Source organism: Tribolium castaneum, chromosome 1, assembly GCF_031307605.1.
Source record: "Tribolium castaneum strain GA2 chromosome 1, icTriCast1.1, whole genome shotgun sequence".
NCBI lineage: Eukaryota > Metazoa > Arthropoda > Insecta > Coleoptera > Tenebrionidae > Tribolium > Tribolium castaneum.
Window position 1 is genome coordinate 24,653,892 of NC_087394.1, and position 26,292 is coordinate 24,680,183.

General features: G+C 32.7%; 3 protein-coding genes across 6 annotated transcripts in view; all 3 read left to right on the forward strand.

Moving 5' to 3' along the window:
- The window catches only part of LOC103312480 (uncharacterized protein), a 60,806-nt gene extending 48,982 nt beyond the window's left edge, over positions 1–11,824 (forward strand). For all 3 annotated transcript variants that reach the window (XM_008193190.3, XM_008193192.3, XM_008193191.3), the window contains exons 3-5: positions 7,685–7,894; positions 11,077–11,255; positions 11,304–11,824. In XM_008193190.3, coding sequence (XP_008191412.1) covers positions 7,685–7,894; positions 11,077–11,255; positions 11,304–11,512 — 598 coding nt within the window. In that variant the 3' untranslated portion in view covers positions 11,513–11,824. The remainder of the gene's footprint in view (positions 1–7,684; positions 7,895–11,076; positions 11,256–11,303) is intronic.
- A 419-nt stretch (positions 11,825–12,243) lies between these two features.
- LOC658032 (sodium-coupled monocarboxylate transporter 1) lies at positions 12,244–18,611 on the forward strand. Its single transcript, XM_008193193.3, has 6 exons — positions 12,244–12,529; positions 14,926–15,426; positions 17,056–17,196; positions 17,249–17,735; positions 17,966–18,222; positions 18,275–18,611. Exons 1-6 carry the CDS (start codon positions 12,309–12,311, stop codon positions 18,573–18,575), a joined length of 1,908 nt encoding a protein of 635 aa, XP_008191415.1. The 5' UTR covers positions 12,244–12,308; the 3' UTR covers positions 18,576–18,611.
- Positions 18,612–18,774: 163 nt separating this feature from the next.
- Prp16 (pre-mRNA processing factor 16) overlaps positions 18,775–26,292 on the forward strand; it is a 46,486-nt gene continuing 38,968 nt past the window's right edge. For both annotated transcript variants that reach the window (XM_064357369.1, XM_964523.5), the window contains exons 1-5: positions 18,775–19,651; positions 21,780–22,280; positions 22,633–22,997; positions 25,884–26,036; positions 26,086–26,279. In XM_064357369.1, the coding sequence (XP_064213439.1) occupies positions 18,954–19,651; positions 21,780–22,280; positions 22,633–22,997; positions 25,884–26,036; positions 26,086–26,279 (1,911 nt within the window). In that variant the 5' untranslated portion in view covers positions 18,775–18,953. The remainder of the gene's footprint in view (positions 19,652–21,779; positions 22,281–22,632; positions 22,998–25,883; positions 26,037–26,085; positions 26,280–26,292) is intronic.

The window sequence follows — 26,292 nt, forward strand, 5'->3', positions numbered from 1 at the left end:
GGTACGCATGCGCGTTTATTGTAAATCTTCGATTAGGGTGATTAGGGTAATAAGCGCGGCCGCGAGCTATGCAATGTTGGATGCCTTCACGCGTCCTACGCCCATTTGAAGCCCCGAGACAGGGCCGTACCGGACATTTGCCTCGAGGAAAAAGACATAATCACACAGCTGCGACACGACGATGAGATATCGCGAGCTAGAGGCGCGAACTAACGCTAAGTGAAAAGTTAGCGATTTCACCAAAGGTCAAGTGTCACAAATATAGATTAAAATGCAGGGACGTTCAAAAAGTCGCATACATTACAAGACATACATACAATACACTATACAGGCTGTTACGTGTAAACCCCACATAAGAGTATTGGTAGTTCTAATAATGACGGTCATCTGAAAATTTGTGTACAATCGTAATCCGTTGGTTCCTGATCAAAGAAAATATTTTTCACAGGGCGGATTTCTAAAAAAAGTTTTTTCAATGAAAAAATTTATACAACAGTTTGAAAAACGTAATGAAGATGAATTATTAATGTATTGAAAAATTTAAAGGGGGCTCTGTAACCGTATGGCTTTGTAACCTTAGTTCCATTACATTTTTTATTTTACCAAGTGGCAAGTATACTGCAAAATCTTTCTCATTTAGAAATATACTAAATATCGATATATGTCTATTTTTTATCTCTTCGAAACGTCAAAATCCGGGGACTAGATCTCGTAGAAATCGTCTCAAGATCAGGTTTTCGCGTAAGCGACCGCGACAAAGGCGGCAAGCCAAAAAATAAAGTTTCTAATTAATCTGATGGTCGGGTCCACACCGCGACCAAGTGAAGAGGACATATCGGACACGGGACATATATCTTGTGTCTGCGAGCGCTGCCTGCTGTCCAGAAACAATAGGCCAGCCATTAGGCAAATGAACGCGCCCGTCTTCTACTCGTCCATACCAACTCCTGCATTTCCAGCTTAGCCAAAGACACGACGAAGACCGGTCCGAGCGACTCCTCTTACCTATATACAGTGTAACAAAAGTAACCACGCGGACTTTTTCCTCGTTTTTCTCGGGCATTAAGCGCACCTGTGTGTGTAGTTGGGTTAAAATTTTAAATCGAATGCGGTTTTTGTTTGTTCGCCGTATAACTGATACGAATCAGCGTGTGTTGGGAAAAATGGCAAATAGGCTCGAAATGTTTTCCTTATTTTTTTGAGATTGCATGCAAAGCAGTATTTTGAGATACCACTGATCTTTTTTTATTCAATTTTTGAGATGGTATCCTCAATACTAATAAAAATAAAGGCTAAATACATATTTTCGGAGCTAGGAGCCACAAATAATAAATCCGGACTGTAGTAATTATCGCTGTCAAAGTTTGTAGGGCCGCTTAACGGTCTCTCAACACGCATCAAAATCGCCGACACCTCCATCAATACACACTCTCTCTTATCAATTAAAGCGAGCTGGAACAAAGATGGTATCTTTGGTCTCGCGGCGGTCCCGCAAGCCTTTGGCGTTAACAACGATCTTGGCTTTACCGGCCGCGGTTTTTAATCGCGGCTGAAATGGATGAGGATAGAAAATTACACGTAAGTACGGCCTGGACGGCCGAGTTCTCTGCGTTTAATAAGTGATTTATATACGAATGCAATCGCTTTGAAAAGTGGCGCATTAAGGTCGTATTGCAATATATCAAAATTATATATCGGCGGGATTATGTGTTCGACCATCGACACCCACAGCTAGTATACACACGAGTGATTATCCGACACTAAACCCAACGGTTTGCACTGTAAAACGCACCAAAAGGCAAAATCATTTAAAGGAAATTATAGTAAATAACCAATTAATCCACCAATGAATCTACGACGTTGACATTGTGTTACAATTGTTTCCACAATATAATTTTCAGTCTATTCTCGGGATAACGTTATCAGACGTTTGTAAAAGCGATCCTTAGAAAAATTACAAAAGCAGACCTTTTAAATCACCGTGTATACATTCGCAAGAGAAAATTTCTTTTAACACAGATTAATCTCAAAATTAGGCTTTGGCGTTTACTCATCCAAATCAAAGTTTTCAATAGTAAGATCCTGAGTGCAATCCAAATTAAAACAATTTGGTATGCACGACTCCCGAGGGCTATTTACAAACTATTTCCTGAGAAAAATTTATAGCTGTAATTTGACCGTTATTGGCTAAAAATAATATTGCATTTTGTTGGTTTGCTTATTTTTTTTTCTGATTAATGGTATTATAAAAATCTGAAAAATATCAGTTTTTTTGCTACACAAAAAAAGGAAAATAAACTTAAATGTGAATAAAAGCAAGCCAAAGTTATTTCAACTTCAACATCAACAATTAGTCCCAGACCTACGTATAAAACGTGATGTTAAAATAGTCATACCTACAATTCATTTTAAAAAAATCATTAAAGCTCCGCCGAAAAAGTTGTTCGGTAAGCGCTCGAAAAACACAAAAATAACACTATTTTCGGACTAGTTTGGCTTATTTTTTAGACGAAATTTTAACAAACAATGCTATATTTTTATTAAAAAATGTACCGGAACCCACGAAAAATATAAAACGCAAATTTTATTTCATTGTATATTTTTATTATTTGTGTTATAGTAGATCTTCTTGGACCAATCTACTTACCGGAGGAAACTTATTTTTTGTCAAATATAATATCCAAAGGAATGTATCGCGCGTATAAAGAGAGTTTCTAGCATAAATTTCCTTTTATTTTCTTTTTTTTTGTAAATTTTAATAACAAAACATACATACATACAGAATTACGAAGTGGACCAAGAAAAAGATTTCCGCTGCCGTTTTGTCAATAATTTTAAAGTACAGGATAATTTTTACCAGTCCCGTTCAGCGGTTATTTATTTAAACTATTTGTCAATCAATGTTAAAGAAATCTCCAGATTTAAAACTCAATACATATAATAATAATGACATAATCTATAATAATAAAGTGTTGAAATTAATAATCAAGAAAACTTAGAATAAACCTCAAAAATGCAAAGTTATGCAAGTTTTTAAGAATCAAAACAAATGAGTTTTTTTTAAACAAGCTAATGTGAGAAACGGCTTAAAGTTGACCAAAAAACACCTTTTTTAAGCTTGTTTTTAAAAAATTAAAATGGTACACAACAAAATAATGGTTTTCGGCTTTTTCTAATATCGAAACCCAAAATTGAACTCTAAACCAGTAATCGGCAATCTAAAAACTTCCGTACTTTTGTGATTTTATAAATGTGAATAAAGTGGTTATTAAATGTATCTCACAATCCCTGTACGTTTTAATTAAACAAAATAATTAAATTAATTAATTTAATTAAACAAAATAAAAATTTACCAATTTTAGCAAATTAGAAGGATTTATAGCGCATAAAGAATAATTAACTCATAATCTCTTGCTAAAAATATTTAAAATAATTATTAATTAAAAAAATTGTTGGTTTTGCGTCTACAAAAAATTCTTGGGATTGCGCGAAAATCAAAGCTGGCGCAGAGCTGGATAATCACGTGATCGATATTAAATCGAAGACAATCGAAGGTCATTAACCCTATCATAAACCGAGGGTAAAACACGGAAATAACTCTGGTTTTCATTGTGATTAACCTAAATTCCAATCAAAACGATTAATTTTGATCGAATTATTCGTATTGTTACTTTTTAAATTTGGTCAATCAAATAATCCCACGTCCGAAGGACGCAGATTTTGACCGATAATGGACCGGTCCATCATTGTTGAAATTTAAACAAATTACTACGATTTGGGGGAAAAATATTGAAAAAGTCTGACCTTTACGACGACTGGACGACGATTCACCCTCCAAAAACGGCCACAACACTTTGTTTTTCACAATTAACACTTAATTTTCACGAATTTGAATCAGACGCGTTCACCCCTAATTAATTACTAAAAAGTAGGTGGCGTCACCTGTTGGTAGTTCTTGCGCAGCGCGCGAGATTTAAAAAGGTTTTTTGAACAATTACAATGATTCATTCATTTAATTTACCAAACTGTTATAATAATTCTGCTGACTGATGTATGACTCAACGTAATAACAGAATTACGTCCGAAAAAATCCACCAAAAAAATAGTCCGCTCTTCAACAAAGAAATTACACGTGCGAACATTATCATTAACTCGAACACTGTTAATGTTCCCGTTATCCATTTAAATACGTTTACAATCGCATGTGTTATTGCAATTTCATTTAGCGTTATAGAACAAAAGGTGGTGTTTATTTTATTATTGGGACAAGTTTGATTTTAACCATTTTGGGCAATTCGCATGAGTCACGTCCAAGAAGGGTAATTAAAAACAATTAAGCATTGAATAATCACAACACTCGTCATAAGCAATTGATGTAATAACAACATGGACATGTGCAATTTGCATGACAGAGTGTTGGCCGTAATTAGGGCCGATTAGTCAGGGTTGTGGCCCCTCCCATGTATAATTGGTTCCCATGTATAATTGGTTGCCTACTTTACATAATTATCACATTTCGTGATTGTGTTATTAAAAAAATCTCCCAGCCGTCGATGTCCAGCGAAGTGACAGCACACATCGCCCCTCTTCTCCCCCTCAATCAATCCCCCGCCCACCCCGAGACTAAAAAACTCGATCAATACATAAAAATTTCATATTGAAAATGATTGAGGGCGGCAAGACGACGAGAGCAGGGCGGTGGCTCTCTTATACTTCTCCGATTCCACCTCAGATATGTCGGCCTTTTCCTTATTTAATTTCGGCGTAATGGCGTAATTGGCTTCTCGGCCAATTAAATATTTGTAGGAGCGGGTGAACACGCCATCGGACCGATGCAATATTTAAATTATTCGAGAGGGTTTTGGCTCTAATCAGATGGACAAACTGAATTTTTAAACGGTTTAAGGCCGGTTATTACCCGGATTCCAGACGGGTTGAATTACATTGGTTTTCACGATTTATATGCCTTTTTGCTGAAAGTTTTAATTTGTTATAGATTTTGGGGCACTGTGAGTTAAGAAAATGTCCCATTTTACTTTTTTTTAATCAGTTTTTTTATAGTACTGAATTTTTTGTCGAAAAATGCGGTAAATTTATAACAACAATAATAATACTTGAAATGATATCTAATACTACCTAATTTAATTAACTGTAATGTTAAAAAAAAATCCATATACCTAAGGGCAAATAATATACTAAATAAGAATAAATACAATTCTGTTACATGACATGACACAAAGTAACCTGAAGATGCTCTCAATCACACATAATGGATTTGCTTTTGGCATTTTCTTCTAATTTAATGATTTTTTCACTGAAAAATACTCCCAAATTCACACCAAATAATTCACTTCAGACTTAGGTACTTTAACAATGTTCTACTTTGATTTGGCAAAATCTTTGAAATTTTGTAAATTTATAGTTGAAATGTGTTGCTAAGTAATAGAAATTCATATACTTTACACTTAATTTACCGATTTTTTACTACATTTTGGCAAAATCGGTTGATTTTAATAAGTTTTTTGTGAAAAATGCTACAATAAATCTATCAGAAGCAACTTTTTTGTATTGTTTTAACAAAAGCTTACTAATTTAGCTATTTTTTGATCAAAAACTTCATTTTGCAATATTTTGTAAATCAGTGAAAGTGAAGAGGTCTTTCCTGTAAAAGTGTTCCTACATTTACAGAAAATACAAGTTGGACCCGATTTAACAATTTTACACTTTATCTTAATTCAAAAAGTTACACTAAAATTTGAGATCTTAAAATGTACTTCAGACTTAATTTGGCGATTTTTTTAAATAAAATCCCTCAAATTTTTCGTCAAAAATCACTGTCAAAATAAGCTCAAAAACATATTACGCATATGTTTTTTTGGTTTTCTCTCTTTTTGTCAAAATATTTTTGCTTTAGTGTGAATCTTTCATCGAAAAATGTTCTTAAATTAACACAAAATAATGCATTCTGTTTTTTGCTATATTTTGACAAAAAAGCTTCCTAAATTCCTAAAAAATTTGAAATCTAATTTACCAACGATTTTCCCCCCTCTCTTTTGGCAAATTTTTAATAATGAGATCTTAAATTCATCCATTTTTAAATTTTCGTCGTAATTTTACAATTTTTTACATTTTTGCATATTTTAGTTTTAATAGTAAAGAAATTTTTCTTTTAAAAATGTTATGTTTCGTCTGTTTTGTGGTTGGGAGTGTATTAGCCCATCAATACCCAACGCAAACACTTTATTAATCTACTGCATTTTTTTGTGCGCTAAAAAAAACGAAACTTTGGAAGGAGGTATATTTTTTTGGCAAATTTTGCATTCAAGTAATATACACATCGAATGATAAAGGGGCTTTAGGGCTTATCCGTCTCAAAAAAACAAATAATCTATTGGAAAATCGTCAGTAATTATTCTGCTAGAATCACCAAATTAAGTTCAAACTCGAGTCGAAAAATATTTAAAATTTCAAATAATTTTTGGTAAAATTCCATGAGGAATTCTCTAACTTTATAGTATATACCTATTTGAGTGTGGGAAAGTGCAACTTTTTAGTTTAAAATTATTGATACTAGACTTATTTGATTGTGGAAAACCGCAACTAACTGAGCTAAAAAAAGTTGCACTTTTCTACACTCAAATAAATATTGAACGTTGGAATTTCTTATGAAATTTTATATGTAAAATATTGTGGTCATCTCATCGGAACAGCAAATTTTTTCCTTGCCCGGAAAGGCCGTAAAAATACAAAGTGACGAAGCATTTTTTAAAATAAAAAAGTTTCTTGTTCAAACATGAACAACCTTTCAGCTAACTTTAGTAAAATTTTTCAAGTCGAAACTTTTTTTACTTAAAAAATTCGAAAAACGTAATGTATCACTTATCACAGACAAATTTACAAGAAATAACACCTTAAACCTGATGTAAGATTTTATCTTCATTCAAAAGTTATATTAAAATATATTTTAGATTGAATTAACCTAGCGATTTTTTTGGAAAAATCTCTCGAACTCATCGAATTTCTTGTCAAAATACACTCAAAACTAGCTCAAAAACACATTCCACACATAATTTTACGGTTAACTGTTTTTTGTCACAATATTTCTGCTTATTTCCTAAAGCAAAAAAATAATATATTTCATTTTTGATTTTGTTTTGACAAAATCTCGAAAATTTCTGTCACTTTCGCTGAATAGTGAGGTCCTAAATTTATGGAAAGTACATTTCTGTTAATTTAGAAATTTTCTGCTTATTTTTTTAAATTAGTATTGAATTAATCGTCGTAAAATGTTCTTAAGTCTATTAAAATAATCACACAGAACGGATTTGCTTTTGGAATTTTTTTTAATTTCGTCAGATTTTCAGTGAAGAACGGTCCTAAATTCACAACAGTTTTATCTACTTTAACAAATTTTCATTACTTTTGTCAAATTATTTCAACTTTTGAACTTTATCGTTGAAATATGTTCCGAAATAGATAAAAAGTCATACATTTCAAAGTTAATTTAGCGGATGATTTTAATGAGTTATTTCTTATGGAAAATGAAAAGTGTGTCGGAAGAAGCAAATATTTTCTACGTTATCTTAACAGAATCTTCCAAATTTAATAATGGATTTAATAAATTTCTTGTCAAAAAACGAAGAGTTGGTTTGTGTTTTAGAAAGGTTTTAATATTTTTTTTCAGATGGCTGCAAAGGGGGTCCATGTTTGTGCTCTCCCTCCAGCAGTTCCTCAAACTCCTGCGTGTCGAGGACTCCTGGCACAAGGAGGCTCTCCTGGACCTGGGTGCCGGCGACGGCGAGGTCACCGCTCACCTGGCGTCCCTCTTCGACAAGACCTACGTGACGGAGGTGTCCACCACCATGCGAACACTTCTCCAAAACCGGGGTTACTCGTGGGTATCTCATTCGATTTTTACGTTTGGCAATAAAGCGCGTCAGATTGAATAATGCAATTTCGTTGCATCTGCGATACTGTTTAATTGCATGATGAGTATTCAGCTATCTCGAGTAATTAAAGTCGGTTTCATGTCAGATTGTTAATTGAGTTCTCGATGCAGTAAAACTTTGCCCATAAAACTAAGTGCAGAGTTAATTAAGACTTACTTAACAGATTGGGACAAGAGCTCTCGGGTGGACGATTTAAGTTTACGAGGGCTGGTCGAGATTTATTCGACTAATTAGGGAAGATGCTACAATGTTTAAAAATGCTTCGGTTTATTTGTCTCGAATTTAATTAGCCCGACACGAATTTTACAGCTTTTAAATTATTGATACTATAACCCGAGCAGGTGGCGCAGGCTGAAAAACACCAAATTACCTTCAGTACAATCTAATTTACGGTCGTAGACATTTGGAGGTTTTGAAGCGCTTTACCTCACCAACATTTTAATAATTATTATAAAAATTGTTACACTTCTAAATATTTTTTTTTGAGACGAAAATGAAGACGAAAATATACCGGGTGTTTAAAAACCGGCGCACTAACTCAATGGAGTGTGGTAAAGAATTGTTTACATATAAAGGTAAAAATAGTAAAAAAATTCATTGCATTAAAGTTATTGATAAATAAAGAATTTTAAATAAATGATATGTGGCAACAGTCGTGATCGCAATAGAATTTGATCAACAATAAAAATAAATTATTTTTGAAACGGTTTCCTAGGAAATAATTCCCAGCGTTGGCACATCTACAAACTGTGATTTTTTTGATGAATTTTAATTTTTTTAAATTAAAAAAACTGCTAAAGTCTAATGGGAAATTTAAAAATAGTTATTCATCGTTGTGTTGGGGAACGATTACTTAGTGTGAAACATAAAAACATTAAAAAATAATGAAGACTGAAGAAGTTAACAAAATAAGTTTGTAGTTTCAGATTTTTTAAAATATAACTTTAGGAATTTTTTCAAGATTTTTTCCGTGATCTACACATGCTTCTCAACAATGTACCACTGAGTTGGTGCGCCAGTTTTTGAGCACCCTGTAGTTTATTCGAAATTATTTTTTTGATTTGACGACTTAGAAATTTAGTTGGCGACACTGAAAAATGTGGAGAGAGAAGTTATGAAAATTATTAAAATTTGATCTTGTGTTTCGTATTTTAATGGATGTTGACAGGACTGTTTTTTTTATTAAGAAAACTGCTTAGGTATACATCCTAATTTTTATTTTTCGACTTTTCACAAATTTAATATTTCTCAATTATTTCATGAATAACATTTTTCAATATAATAAATTATGTCAAAAATTTTACATGTATTTTTAACTAAAAATGAAGTTATGTACTTTTTCTGCAAAATTTGCTCAAAATAACCGAAAAAAACTTATTAAAATGTAGTGCTACTTGTTTTTGCCACACTTCACTAAATTCTGAAAAATCATTAACGTTTTATTTTTGTGTTTTAGCACACTTTTGTGAAAAACAAGCCGAAAATTTACTAAACCATTAAAAAATGGTGTTCAATTGAATGTTAATTTAAGCACATTTTTTTACGTATAAACTGGAGATTTGTTTGAAATTTTTTTTATAACTACTTGAAAAATCACTAAACTTAATTCAAAATTGATGTTACTTTAGTCTTTTTTTAATTTTAAGCTTTTTCTCTTAAAAAAATATGTATACCTATATGTACGAGTATTTTGCATTTTAAGCGAATTTTCGTCAAAAACATACCGAAAAAAAATCATCAAATTAAGTCGATAATTACTTATTTTTACTTAGAAACGTGATTATTTGGATAAATTTCGTTAAAAAACAAGTCGAAAATTTACAAAAAAAAAATTTGTTTTGTTCAAGTGTTTTAAGAACTTCTTTGAAGCAAACACTGATTGACTTCTAGATTGAAATTATTATTATTTTGTCTGTTTTACTCGAGATCTGATTGTTAATATGATGCGCTAAAAAACACAGAATTAGACTGAAAATATCGTCTATTTTTTTCCGGTTTATTTTGAGCTACAAACTCGTCTGAAAAAAATTACTAAATTTAATCGTATTAAATGTGGTAATCTGGTAAAACTGAAAACATATCTCTGGTGAGTTTTTAAAAAAAGTCATGAAATTTATGCTATGTATACGCATGTGACATTTTCAGCGACTTTTTTTCAAAATCAAATCAAAAATTTTTATAGGTTTCATATTTTTTAAGTTTGGATGCACGTTTTTGAGCTAAAAACTCAGAAAGAATCTGAAATTTTGTGTAATTTCTTCATGATTTTCCTAGTTTCTAGGATTTCCTCTGGTTTCGTCAAATTTTCTCTTATTTTCTTTAATTTTCCTCAAGATTTCCTATGATTTCCCCAATTTTGTATTATTACAAAATACACCACGATTTTTTCTGCGGTTTACCTTTCGGTTTTATCCCTTTTTGGAAGCTTTTATTTAACTTATTTAGTTAGAAGCTTGGTTAAAAACGTGGCAAAATTTTGATAAAAGCAATCCGAAGATTTACAAAATTACACTAAAAATAGTGTTAAAATTCTTTTTTTATGTATCTAAGTAAGTTTTTTGAGATAAATACTTTTAAACCAAAAAACTCTCAACATTAGATTGAAATACTAAGATATTATTAAACACTAAATTAATACCAATACCTAAATCTAGTTATCTGCTGAAAACAGGTACTAATTTGATGATTTGTTGTGCTCATATCTGGTGAATTTTTTGGAGCCGTCAAAGTGGTGTTGCCAACTTAATTTTTGTACTCAAAACTTTTATACTTTTCTTTTATTTACAAAAAATCATCAAAATTTTTTTTTAAAAACTTTTTTTGCTTATACGAGTACCTACGTTAGGATTCTAATATTTATAAAACGCTTTGGGAGTAGTCATAACACTATGGCATTACCGAATTACTTTGGCCAATAGAACTCTCTCAAAAATGAGAAGTACTTACATTCAAACTTTTAACATCCTTAGGGGGTAGTTAATTAAATAGTATTGCATTGTCCAGCTCATTCGGATAATAGGAAACCTCTCAAATTTGACTCGGAAAATATGAAACAGAGAGACAACAAAACAAGTTACTGAAGTTAAAAAAACTACTATCTTTAAGATTTTTTTTCACAAAATTGCAGCCTTCTGGACATCGACTCATGGCACCAAACGCGCAAATTCGACCTCATCTCCTGCCTCAACCTCCTCGACCGCTGCGACACCCCCAACCAGCTCCTCGCTCAAATAAAAACTTCGCTCAAACCAGACGGCCTAGTCCTCCTCGCCGTCGTCCTCCCATTTTCGGCATACGTGGAAGCAGGTCAGTGCTCCCGACGCCATTTCGTGAAACACCTCCATTTTGTTCCAGGCTCGCGTGACCACAGACCAACAGAACTGCTTCCAATCGTCGGTTCTTGTTTCGAGGAACAAGTTAAAAGTGTAGTTGACGATGTTTTGACTCCTGCAGGATACGAGGTCGTGTCCTGGACCAGAGTTCCCTACTTGTGCGAGGGGGACTTGCAACAATCGTACTATTGGCTCGACGATGTTGTTTTTGTTTTGAAAGTAGCCAATTGAGTGGCTTCACTCGTAAAAATTGACAGAACGAGACATATCACTCTGTGTTTTGTAGCCGTGGCTTGGCCTAGCCCCGCCCCTTGTAAGGGAGGGGCTATGACAGTTAGGGCGGTCCTAATGTCGTTTTTTTATTAGCGGGCCTAGTCCAAAGTCTTTATTTATTTTGTTATTATTGAAACAAATGACTGACAATAGTAACGCTGTATGTATTTTACCACATATCTGCTGCCAAATATTGATGTCAATTATAGATATTTTCGAAAAAGTGTAACTTTTCTGATGATATTTACATCAAATAAATCTTTTCTTTTAGGGGAGTGTATTTTTTGAAACCCTGATTCGTCAGTGATCCAACTTTACTTTAAAGTCACAAAAAACTAAAAACTTGAATGAAAACAAAGAGTGTTACAAAAATAATTATATTATTTACATTTTATATCTAACACAACAGCAGTCTATTGTGACTAAAATGTTCCAATCCATTACACAATTAATTGTTAACTTGATCAAACAAAGATAAACACGTTTTCGTTTTAATTCAAAGTTTGTGTTAGAATTTTCGTACTTGAATAAATCACTTTTATTACGTCTTATCGCCACACTATTTAACATGCATTAAATCTTGTTAAAGTTTCTCGTCATGAAAGCTCAGCCAAACTTCTCTTAATGAAAAGATGCCAGTCATATTAGACTGTGCAATTGGACGATAAATAAGATAAGTTGAGTAAACCTTCTGAGAGTATTTATATGTCTAAGAAGAAGAAACGCCACTTCTAGTCAATCAGAAGAAGTCGCGATGGCTGGTTTAACGACACTTCTTCCAGATGTTGCCAAAATCGTACCGAAAGTGTCGTTCTCTTGGTACGACTATATCCTTTTTTGTGTCATGTTGGGTCTGAGTGCTTTGATCGGGGTGTATTTCGGGTGTTTTGGCAGCAAGCAGAGGTCAGCAGATGAGTATTTAATGGGCAATAAGAAGATGAAAGTGTTCCCGATTTCCGTATCACTGGTTGCCAGGTAGGTCATTCTTATTTTGAAAATCTTAAGAGGGAAAAACACAAAACAGGGACAACTTCGATAATGCTACGGGTTTTTGTGAATTTGGAGGGTGAAAAATAATTAATTCAGTGTTTTTTGGCAAGAAAGCATTTGGGGAAATAGTCAAAAATGTGACAGTTTTAAACTAAAACTGAAGGACTTAAAACATATATCGACGAGTTCGTTTCAAATATGGTTAAAATTCTTCGCAAATAAATTTTTACTATAGGTGTAAACAGCTCTTTTCGTTGAAATTTTTGTAGTTGGAAGCTTATTTACAGCCTGTTTCTGTAAGTAAATAATAACAAATCGCAAAAATATTTCAAACACTCTGAATCTAATACTAGAAAATTGATGTAAACGAATTTAAAAATTTCTGAACTCAAAATACTTAAATTAGTCAAACCATCGTCAAATCACAAACTGAAAACACAAATTTACTCCTAAACTCGATCATATCAAAACTTAACGATTAATCCGAGGACTAACACAAAAACCTAAATAAACTTAAAAATCTATAAAGCCAAAAGAAGCAAATTTAAAAGTGTGAAAAACCTAAACAGACTTAAATTAAAAAAAAATATTTTTATCGGATATCCGCAAATTGGAAAAAATCGACGAAAAAATGTGAATACCTTTAATCATAAACAATATAGGTAGTATTCAAAAACATAGCACTTAAACAGAAATATGCAAGTCCAAGCTACAACCTTACTTGGAAATTTTATTTCTAAATTTGGGCTTATAACTCATTTTCACTTGTAAATTTTAGATTTGCAATTCGTGGTAAAGATAATACATCGGCAGATTGTCAGGCTCTTTATTTTATTTGAATCACCCTATATTTTAAAATATGTAATAGAAAAATTTTCACTTAAGGTACAGGTTTCTGTTTCTTCGGAATTACTCAAAAAACAAAAAAAAATATATTTTTAAACTTGTTCTAGGAAAGTTTTATGCACTTTTCTATGTGTTTAGAATCCCCCACAATCTTCAAGAGTGGAAAAGAAACAATTGGTTCGATCTTTGATTTTAAGATGTTTAATTTTTGCAATTTCTTCCAAGATTTTAGTTGATTTAAGTTACCCGGAATGTTTTTCAGGCAATAACTCAGTAATTATTACATTATAAGTGTGTTATCGTAAGAAAGCTTTTTTAATTATAATCTTTAAAAAAAAAAGATGATTGTCTTGTGGTTAATAATTTTCGAAAAAATTAGAAAATTACCAATCGCTGAAATAGAAAAAATGTATATGTGGGTCGATATGTGTTGATAATTTGAAAACTATCATGAATTTTACAATTTGTTAGACACATTGATTTAAATTAGACGTCAATCGATTCTTCGGATCATTTAAGATAGGTTTACATCAAAATAGTTCAATTTTTTTTTTAATAGTTTTACCGTAATTGAGAAAAAATTCTGAGCACTCCCTCACAAAAAATGTCCGATTTTGAAAGTGTCTCAAGATCGATTGAAAGTTGAAACCCGCCCTATCTGATACATTTTAATGTGGTAAGACTTTTTTTTAGCTTTTTTAGTTTTGTATCAATTAGCGGTTGAAAATCGAAATTTTTGTGAGATATTGCCTTAAAACTTACGCCATATTAAAGAGCTTTTTAAGCCGAAACTAATGGTGCCGTAATTGCCGCTTGAAATGTCAACTTTTCGACATATTTTTTGTGTTTTTTTGGAAATTATAAGACATAAAGCAAAAACCAAAAACCCTCAGAATGCGCTCTAAATTATCTATTTCCTCGTGAAAACCCTAAGCCGTTTTAGGCAACCGCTCAAGTTACAAAGTCAATTTTAGTTTTTCACAAAAATAATTCATAACTCGAAAAATAAAAGTCCTAGAGCAAAACGGTTTGTTCCAGCGAATTAATATTAACATGTATTCTGCAACATTTGAATTTTTTACAATTTTTAGTCTCAGTGTTTTTTTCATTCTAATATTAAACAGAAAATGTAAAATTTAATGCAACTTCAGCGTCATTTCTACGAATTAAACCCGAAATAAGTATTTAAAATATGTACTGAGAAATTCTAAATAAAGTCGAAAAAACACAATTAACTTTCGACCTAAAACGTGATTGCTTACAAGTAGTTTAGATAGGCACCTTCACCTTTTCCAATAATTTAAAAAAAATAGAGGAGAATTTCAGAAATATCTACACCACAATTTACGCTCTGAATGGTTCATTAGATAAAATGGTTTTAAATTAACATGACCAGAGACCATGCATTCAAATAAATTTATTTGTTCTATGGTGGAAAACCGCTTAAACCATTTTAGGCTAAAATTCATAGTTAAAAACGTTAGACAGGCTCGTAACGTTTACAATCTTCAAGAATTAATTAAAATATTTTTCAGCCATGTTTCTGGGATCACTCTTTTGGCGGTACCTGCGGACATCTACCGCTACGGAGCCTCCTACTGGCTTCTGATAATCGCGGCTATTTTCGTCACCTTCACCACAATCTACGTCTATCTCCCTGTCTTCTACAAACTGCAAATAACCAGCACTTACGAGTACTTGGAACGAAGATTTGACAACAGAAATCGGATGTTTGCGTCATTTCTTTTCGCCCTAGGATTGTTTTTGTACCTACCAATTGTTATCTACATCCCGGCTTTAGCCTTATCAGCGGCTACCGGAATCAACATCCATTTAATAACTCCGGTAGTTTGCGGAGTTTGCATTTTTTACACCACTCTCGGAGGTTTGAAAGCCGTAGTTTGGACGGACACCCTCCAATTCACCATCACAACAGGGGCTGTCATTGCGATTTTTGTGATTGGGGTCAGAGCGGGCGGCGGATTTGGGGCCATCTGGTCCAAAGCCCTGGAAGGGCATCGCCTGGATATTTTTGAGTAAGTGGTCTATGACTAGAGTGGTTTAGGTTTAGAACACAACGAACTTGCGGGGAGTGCCATAAATAAGGTAAGAACAGGATACAATCATAGTCGGAGGGTGTAAGAGTGTCAGTATAAGACGTTTTGATCGGCGCTCGTATATGATCCGTTTGTTTAAATTATTAATTAATTCAATTAATTTCCAAAATCGAGAGAAACGGCAAAATATGTGTAGAAATTAAATTGATATAAATCTATTCGTAAATATTTTTAAGTCGTAAAATATTTTTTTAATAATTAAATTTTATTTCAATTACGTGTATAAGTTAAATATCGAGGTAAATAGAACAAATACCAAAAAATATAATTAGATATATAAAAATGTTAATAAATACAGTTAAATATGGATAAATACTCATACAAAATATGATTATCCTTTCCTTTAAAAATAGTTGTCGTTTATAAGGTGATGTTAAGAATAAAACAATAGGCAATTCGAATGGACAAATTCAGAAATTAATTTTGGAGTGGGGCTTACAAAAATTTTTAGAATGGTGAAGGTTATGCTATCTTGAATGAAAAATTAAACCTTTACTGCTGGTGTGTTAAAATACTTAAATAAATTTGTTTTAAATTTAAGGCCAAAAAATATTTGATCCAAAAAGTATTACATTCCATTAATTTTTAGTTTTAAATAAAACTAGTCGATTTTGCTTAGTCTTTGAAATAATTGGATTTTATTGCCAATGCCAATATTTATTAAGTAAGTACCTAATAATTTATTTTTTAATAAATATTCAGTAACAACACTTGTATTATCATTCTATGCCAAACGATATTTAAACGTTCTTTTGTCCAAAAATACGTAAAAAAATTGTCGCTAGAAAGACAGATTACGGTCTAGAGATTGTCAAAAGGGCTGGACGTGTAAAGAAATTCATATTATCGAAGTTCGACTGTTCGAGTTATCGAATAATAACATCTTAGGATTTTGCAGCTTACATGCTATGGAATTGTAACTATAAAAAAATCGAGTTATCGAAGATCGAAATAGCAAAGTTTGACTGTGAAAAATACAATCAAATTTTTTTAATAAAATTAAATTTAAGAGAATTTAAGTGTCTCGATAAATATAGTTTAAATATTTAAATACATTCAAACTTCTAAATTTACAAGTATTTATTCAAATACCAACAAATACTTTTATTATTTATAACTTATAATTACTAATAAATCTCATATGCAGGGTCGCTAATAAGTATGGATACAGCTAAATATCTTTTTTATTAAAATGTGTTCTTTCTCAGTTAAAAGTGTTATTTTAACAATAATTATTATTAACTTTTACTTATTTTTTGGCCAAAGTTCAAACGACAAAGAGCTGACGTTATTATAGCTTTTTAAATAAGGTAAATAGGTAAATATGTTATATCCGAGAACTCAAAAAAAATGATCCTCTTAAAGATATTAAATTTGACCCTTCCTCCCATTATGTATCCCCAGGACAAATAGAGATATAAGATTGATAAACATCTGAGACGTTAGGACTTAAACACTACTATGAGTTTTGATGAATAGTTTTTATAATATTTATTCATACTTTTTAGGTGTACAAATTTTCAAGAGTGACTTTCTTCTCGTTTCCAGCTTTGACCCGGACCCCACCAAACGGGACTCGTTCTGGATTACGTCCATCGGCATGTCCATAGGATGGCTCTCGATGGTGGGGATTCACCAAAGTTGCGTCCAGAAGTTCCTCTCCGTCTCCACATTCCAGGAATCAAAACAGTAAAGCCCAAATCTTGGACTTTGCCAATAATTTTGGTCAAAATTTTTCCAGGTGTGTTATTTACTTTTCGATTGGAATATCCATCGTGTCGTCATTTAGTGTCTTCACTGGCCTTATGATGTACGCACGCTACGCCAACTGTGACCCCTTCACAACCGGAACTGTGCAGAAAAACGACCAACTTTTGCCCTACTATGTTATGGACGTTGCATCTTATGTTCCGGGACTTTCGGGACTTTTCATTGCTGGGATTTTCTGCGCCGCTTTGAGCACTTTATCCGCTTGTCTTAACTGTTTGGCAGGGACCATGTATGAGGATTTTATTTCGAAAATAATTGGGCATGTGGAAGAGAAAACCACGACTTATATTTTGAAATTGTTGGTGGTTATAACCGGAGTTGTGTGTACAGTCCTAGTGTTTGTTATTGAGCATCTTGGAGGGATTTTAGCCCTGGCTATAAGTCTGGCAGGGGTTACCTCAGGGCCTTTGTTGGGCATGTTCACACTAGGGGTTTTGTTCCCGAAAGCGTCAAGTAAAGTAAGTTTTTGCATAATTTTTTCTTTAAATTAATAATTAAATATTATATTTCACACTCGTTTGGTACATTACTAGCATGTTGTCCAAAAGTCTTTAATATAACACTTCATACATGTCACCAATAAAAATTCTTATGATTTTTTTTCTTAAAAATGCGAAAGGAGATCATTCAAGCAATTGTTTCGTGGCTCGTATCAATATTTCAAATTTATATTTTATTACACCTTTAGGGTTCTCTGTACGGAGCAATTATTGCACTACTTTTTGCTTCATGGATTGTCACAATGGCCCAGTACTACAAAGCACAAGGAAGCATAGTTGATGTGCCAAAACCGACGTCTGTGGATGGTTGTTTGGCTAATTTTACAACACTTTCACCTCTTACCACACTTAATTCCACTTTATCATCACTGGAAAGTGTGGCAACAGAAGATATTACGATAGAAAACTCGACTATAAGTCAATTACTAAGCAATTTTACTCAAGCGTAAGTCACATAATATTTAAAGACCATATTTATCTCATCTTTTATATTACAGGACCGAAAATGGAGAAAAACCGAAACCATTTTTTTTATTTCGAATTTCACATTACTACTACACCGGAGTTGGAGCGTTGGTTACAATAATATGCGGTTTATTGATAAGTTATGTGTTGGAAAATGACGATCCTCCGGTACATCGCGATTTAATAAGTCCGGTTGTTCATTTTGCCCTTCCGAATGATGATGATATGCAAAAAGAGAAAAACAAGGATTATTACAGTGTGGAAAAAGCGCTGCATCTTGTGACGACCAACTGGGAAAAAAACGAAGACGATGCGAAAATAATAAAATCATGAATTTTGTATGAAATAAACAGTTATTTTAGTAAAAAAGCATTTTGTTTGCCTTCACCCCAGATGTATGAGACGCCTCTGCTTAGAATCCCTTTTTGAGGAGGTACCACAACTCATAAATAAAAATAACTAGAAATGATATATTTTTGAAGCAAAATATAGTTTTAAAATTATATTTTAAATTAATAACTCCTACTTTTTGTAAGTGCAAGTGATACTTATTACTTTGGTTACCCAGTAACCCAAAAACAAATTAATTATTGCTTCCGTAAATTTGCACGCCACTGGACCAATTGCTACCAATATGTGAAAAACTCAGGTTATGTGAGTTTAAGAGTGAGGTTATATTTACATAACATTTTTTTGCGTTATTAAAAAAGAATGGAATCTGAGGAGAATTTGCACCGCCTGGAAGGCATAAGTGACCAAAAAGGCGGCCTGATTGTAAAAAAGAAGCCCCCAACATTCAAAGTGCCCCAACCTTCGCTCCTAGGCCTCGACCGTCTAGCGGCGGCAAAGCGTCGCGAAAAGGAGGAAGCAGCACGAAAAATGTCTTTTACAATGGACGATAATGACAACACCGACGATTCAAGTTCACTCTTGAAGGAAAAACACTCAAAAGACAGTCGCAAATTCCGGTCACCCCACAACGAGACCCCCACGTACACTGGGGGGATCAGTGACGAGGCCCGCGAGCGCCTCATCGAGCGTCTCAAGTCGAACAAACAGAAGGAGAAGGGGGTTTACGCGACGACTAAAGACAGACACAGGGATAGGGATAGGGACCGGGAGAGGGATAAGGACAGGGACAGGGGGCGCCACCGAGACAGGGAGAGTTCGCATCGTTCTAAGACCCCACGGTTTCGAGACGAGCCCAAGACCCCGAATTTGGGACACAAGGACGAGATTTCAAAGTCGTCATGGGATGACGATGATGATGTCGGGCCCTCGAAAAAGTCTTCGTGGGATTTCCCGACGCCTTCGACTTACAAAGGGAGCGGTGGGGATTGGTCGGAGCGGAGCACCAAGTCACGGAAGTACGACGAGTCGAAGCGAAGCTCGCGCGAGAGTAAACGAAGGTGACTATGACTAGATCTTTGGACGAATGAATGATTTCGTTTCGGCACAAATTAAATGCACAGAAAAATAATAAATGCACAGTATAATTTTTAATAATACGAGTGCGAAAATACAAGCTTATAAAAAGCAGAATTGAAAGCCTTGTTTTAAAGTCTTGAATTATTGTAACAAATTAGTTACGTTTTAATGAACAAACGAACTTGGGTTATTTTATAAATTTATAACAAATAGTTGGTTTTTTACGTCTAAAATTTAGATAAAAAAGTGGTCTATGATTTGTTTTCAGTGTACATACGTAAAAAATTTAAAAAATTTTCAATTAACGCCATACAACGAAGATTTTTTTCTGATTTTGACAGTGACAATTGTTTATTAAAAAAAACAGACTACACTTTTGTTACGTTTTAGGAAACAATAAACATTTCTGATATTGCAGCGAAATTCCAAAAATTATACATTTCTTGAAAACAGCTATAATATTAAGTACAAACAAAATTAAGTAAAGAAACAAAATATAATTACGTATCTTTCTTAGTAAAATAGATTAATACTTTATTTAGTGCAGTGGTTCTCAAACTCTTTCACTTTGCGAACTTTTTCTAACATCCGACAGAAATTGGCGAACCCCTTGTACATCTTTAAAAAGACAATAAAATTTGATAGGACATTTATTTTTTGTTGCAGATTTTAAACTGAATGAATGTTAATGAATACGAATTAAAAAAAAAACGAAAAATTTAATACCTATTTTTTTTATATATTTTAATTTTAAAATTGGGAATAGATCACAGTTAATACTTTGGCAAGGGATTCTTTGAACAGACATGTTAAATAGTTTTAACGTTAGCATCATAGCCAATTTATTCGGAGAAATTTTAGTAAAAAAAGTTGGATCCAGTGTTTGATTTATTTTGAAAAAATGTCATTAATGTTGGCAAAAAAATCCTAGATGAAAATGTAGATACGAAAACTCAGAAACAGGGTCAAATTCCGTATCAGAAAACAGTTTTTGATATAAATGTGAAGACAAAAAGTGCGTAATTAACTCTGCAATTTCCAATTTTTAACAAGAAAGCAACAAAAAATGCAAAATAATCATGTGACAGACAACAATTAAATGATACGAAGGAATAAAAAAGTGCCAATTTTATTTTTAAACTAAGTCTGAAGAAGAATTTGGAACTTGCTTTAACTTCAAGTCCACTTCAGTTCAAATTACAGAAAACTGAGAGTCAATCTTCATAGCACTAGAATTATTGTTTCGTTCGACAAATAAGTTTTTTTTAGTAGAAGCGTTTTTTTATTAAAATTTTTTTACGAAATACTGATTTTTATTCATAGTATTTTAATACAATATTATGTCTTAATAAGCATTGACTTCCCTTTTCATAGACACAAAGTGATAATATTTGTCTTCAGGTGTTGATAAAAACAAACTGAAGTCTATCTAGAATCCGTAAAAGTTTAAATTTTAATGAACATGAAACCATAATTAATTTTTAAAGATATAATTTTTCAAATTTTTAAAAAATTTTTAAAGTGGAATCGTTGTTGTTGCTTATTTTTACCGTGCAAATTGAAATTAGATGCTGTGGATATACACTTTTCTACTTTTTACTGGGTACTTTATACTGAACAAATTTTAATAAAATTTTGTGCGTGCTTTACTTATTAAAATTTTTGCTGTTTAAAAATGAATTAAATACTGATCAAGGATCGATTTATTAGTACCTGACGACAATTATTATATTGCCAAGAGCGTTTGTCAACAGTTAGACATTTTTATAAAAAACACTGGACAACAAATTTTATTTTTTTTAATAAATTATATCTAAATTAATTTTATTTTATATAAGAGATAATAAGAGTAAAAACATTTTTTATAACATGTCAAGTTTTGTAGAAAAATAAAATAAGTAAATTAATTTTACGACCCTATGCACCTCTTTGCTGATAAATACTTTATATTGTAGCGCTTATTTATAATTTTTTTATACTTGTCTTTAATATTGAATGTCAGAACATTCTGAAAGGTTTTGGTGCAACAAAAGTAACAAGTAATAATCTTTTGAATGATCCGTTTGAGCACGCCAATCCATAGATGCTAATAAAATATAATTATTTAAGGAAATACGAGGATGAGAGTGCGAGGTTTACGCCGGCCCATAAATACAATTCCTGGGCCAAAGACAGGAAACGGAGTGGGGCTACGCCCATGCCTGGCAAAGATGGGGTTATCAAGTGGGATAACACCGTCGATAGGGAATTATGGGAGGAGGAACAGAAGAGGATTGACAGGGAATGGTACAATATGGATGAGGGGTACGATGATGGAAATAACCCTTTTTCGAGCGTCAGTGAGGAATATACGAAGAAAAAAGAAGAACAGTTGGAGCAAAGGAAGAAGAAGCGGCTTTCAGCACAACAAAGACAGATCAATAAGGATAATGAGTTGTGGGAGAGGAACAGAATGCTGACTTCGGGGGCTGTACATTCCATTGACTTTAATGAAGACTACGATGAAGAATCCATCGATCGGGTCCATCTGTTGGTGCACAATATTGTGCCCCCTTTTCTGGACGGGAGGATTGTCTTCACCAAACAGCCGGAACCGGTCATTCCTGTTAGGTAAATCAAAGTGGTGTGAGATTTTGAAATTAAGTTAGCAACATTGAATATTCTACTAAAATTAATCTAAAAATTCAGTTTTTTTCGCACGTTTTGCTAAACGAACCGAAAAATCAAAATTAGGCTAATTTTTAGCTTGTATTCGACCAGAAGCGTTATGAAAAGTCATCAAATGACTGCGATAGTGGTGTTTTCGTATTTTTTTAACGTCTAAGCTTTTTTTTAACTAAATAAATATTGTTTTTTTTTCAAGATTTTATTAAAAGTTGTCTTAAAAATCATTCAATTAGGGTGAAAATGAAATGAAAAGTTACTTTGATTAATATTAAATTTTGTATTTTTATTTGTCTAGGGACCCCACTTCTGACATGGCCATAGTCTCGCGCAAAGGCTCGCACCTTGTGCGGGTGTACCGTGAGCAGAAGGAGCGCAAAAAGGCTCAGAAGAAGCATTGGGAGCTTGGAGGCACCAAAATCGGCAACATCATGGGAATCAAGAAAAAGGAGGACGAAGAAGATAAACGATTCAACAAAGAGGACGACACGGCTGATTACAAAACCGATCAGAAATTCGCCGAACATATGAAATCGACAGAAGCCTCCAGTGATTTCGCCAAGAAGAAGACTATTCTCGAACAGAGACGATATTTGCCCGTTTTTGCCGTCCGACAAGAATTGCTGAATGTTATCAGAGAGAATTCGGTTGTTATTATTGTGGGTAAGGCCATGATTAATCGATAATAATCGGAGAAAAGAATTGAATTAAGTGACACACGCTTATCTTATCATAGAAACGAGAACGATTTTTAGATAAGTCGGATTAAAATATTTCAGATGCGCAATATTTTTTGACGTAGGTTTCTTCGAGTATTGTAGTGTCAAAGAAAAAATTTAGTTAGAAAACAATAGACAAAATGACACTTTTTTTCAATTGTTATGATAAAATGCTCATTTTCTATATTACAACAATAGTTTAATCAAACGGATGAATGAAATGAATCAAAAGATTAAATAAAATGTTAACAACCTTTGTTTGACATATTGAATAAAGTAAAAATTAAAATTCGTGCTACCTTTATCGAGGAATCCTGAAAAAATTGGGCAGATGTTAAATTAAATGAAGGACCTGGAACTTCCACTGTACTGGATTAACGGAAATGTAGTCAACTTCTCTGCTTTATGAGTTAATTAAGTTAATAATTACTGGAGTTATACATTTTTTTAAACTCTGCGAAGCTGGAAATATAACATTGTATGATACACGTGAATAAAGAAATTTTATCTATTCAAAAACAATGAAAAATATGGGGCGGAGTGAAAATTGGTAAAAGTTTGAACTTATTTTTAATATAGTTTACGATAAAATACTTGCATTACGTTTATTAGCTGTTTCAAAACTATGTAAACGCCAACGTTGCAATTTTTTTCAAAATTAGTTGCTACAAATTATCACAGGTCAACAAATTTGAACAAAGTTTTGGTAATATTGATGAAATTACCTTTCCTGTTTATAATTTTTTGCTCTACTTTCGAAAATTTTTTCAAAAATGTCTCATCACGTTTCATTCGTATGTTACAAATTTTGTTCTGACATCCATGTTAAGATAAAAGAGTATTGAAAATATTTCAACTGTTTATTTTATTTTATTATGAATATACAATATTTTCGTAAACTAAGTTTAGGGACATTAAAGAAGTCATATATTACGATAAAAGAGTGAAATCTCAACATTTTGATTTGTTAGGGTCGAGTTTTATTAGTTTTATTGTCGACTTTTAAAAGCCCGTCATGGAAGGGTCCTAGAGGCTCTGATACCGTGTTTCTATCCTTCTGATGTTTTGATGGAACTTTTTTCCTTATTTCTCATTGATAGCCCCATATTTATTACAAAAAATTCTAGTGGGCGTCCAAAATGTATTTTTAAGGGCATTTTTCAAAATAACATACTTTTAGTAACTAGTGGTAATTATTTGAAATTGACAAATTGAAGTGTCTAATAAACAATGAATAAACAATTGCGTAACCATAGCAATGCATACTAATTTTATTTTAGGAGCTGGACATATATCAAAATTAAATAAATTATTGGCAGAAATTGGTAGAAAATAAAAATAAAATAAATAAATACATGAAAAAATAAAAATAAGATAAAATAAACGGGACGTGTTGTCAAAAAAAATGCATTTGTATTATCACTTCAAAAAATTAATAGCTAATGTAATTTATAGTTTCAATGAGAGATTTATTTTACATTTTTATCAACCTTATTTAAAAAAATATTTAGTAAAATGCGACGTTTTACATAGTTTCGAAACAGCTATTATGTCTGATTAATTGAGAAATTAATGCTCTATCTGCCTGCATATTTTTTGCTATTTGTCAGCCTTTATAAAAATACAATAATTTTTTAAAATTTATTGCTCTGAAAACCTAGACGGTAATGAAACAACTGCCCTTCGTTAACGAAATTATGACGACGGGAACGTTTTATTTGTACGCCGTTCCACATCCTAAACTTTGGATATCCGTAGTTTAAATAAAAAAAAGTTAATTGGTTTTTAAGAAAAATAGTAAACAGTTTATTTTGTTACAATATCTTAAGCCCAATTCGTAACGGATTGAAAAATGCAGTACATTGTCTTATTTTCTTTACGAAAAACAATTAACGTCAAAATATCGTTGCTTTAGCAATTAGAATTTAAAAAAAAAGTGTCATCTAAAATAAAATATTTTGTTGTAATTAATTATTGGGAAGGCATACAAGCTTATTTTGGTTATATAATTTATTGCCGAGGCTTCGCCACCTTTTTTGGGGACTTCTTTCGGGCAGTAAATAGGAAACCATTCGGGTAACGTGGCGGGGAACCAATTAATTTTTTCATTTAAATACGGTCCAGTTTTTTTTGTTTATTTTAGGCGTATTGCAATGAATAATGGTCTACTTACATTTCTGTTTTTTTTATAAGATTTTAACGTTTAAAGTTTTTTTATAAAAATCTTTTTAATAAATCTTTCAATCCGCTAAAACCCAGTTATAAATATTAAAAATGGTAATAATTGAGCTGTGCTAAATGGTCTAATTCTAGTTGTATAGTATTTTATTTTTCGACACTGTCAAAATTTACGATTTTTCTCCTGTGTAAGGATGTTTGACAACTGTTTGGCATTTTTTAATACTCGACTTTTAAAAATCCACTCGTGAAATAAAGCGTCCGATTTACACTCAAACTCGTCGAATAAAAAAGATTACTAAAAAAAAGTACAGTTTTGTAACGCGTTTTGATTTTTCTATGACCTTAATGACCTTATATGACCTTAAATGAGATAAGAAATTGTTATGAGAATGAAAACAAACACAGAAATAGTCTAATTCGGCCTTGGATGAGACAAATTATTGTTATGTGTTTTGATAAATTGATTCGTAAATATTTTCGCTAATTGCACAAAATGAAAATTTTCCTTGAGCCTAGCTCAACAATAATTCCATTAGTCATTGTTTAGCTTCACTGGAATTTGTTTATTGTTTACATTTGGATTCCGAATTAAAACCACGATACAGTTTTCCTGTTTTTCACGATAATGAATGAAATTTTTAAATTAAAGGGGAGACCGGAAGCGGGAAGACCACCCAGCTGACCCAATACTTGCACGAGGATGGGTATAGCAAATATGGGATGATTGGATGCACCCAACCGAGAAGAGTTGCAGCTATGTCTGTAGCCAAACGTGTGAGTGACGAAATGGGGACCCAATTAGGTAGAAATCTTAGTTTTTGTGTCCTAATAATAATAATAAAAAATGTTAGGGGACGACGTCGGTTACGCCATCCGTTTCGAAGACTGCACTTCTGAAAACACAGTAATCAAATACATGACTGATGGTATTTTGCTGAGAGAGAGCCTCCGAGAGCCCGACTTGGACCACTACAGTGCCGTAATTATGGACGAGGCTCACGAGAGGTCGCTCAGTACCGACGTCCTTTTTGGCTTGCTGAGAGAGGTAAGGAAAGACA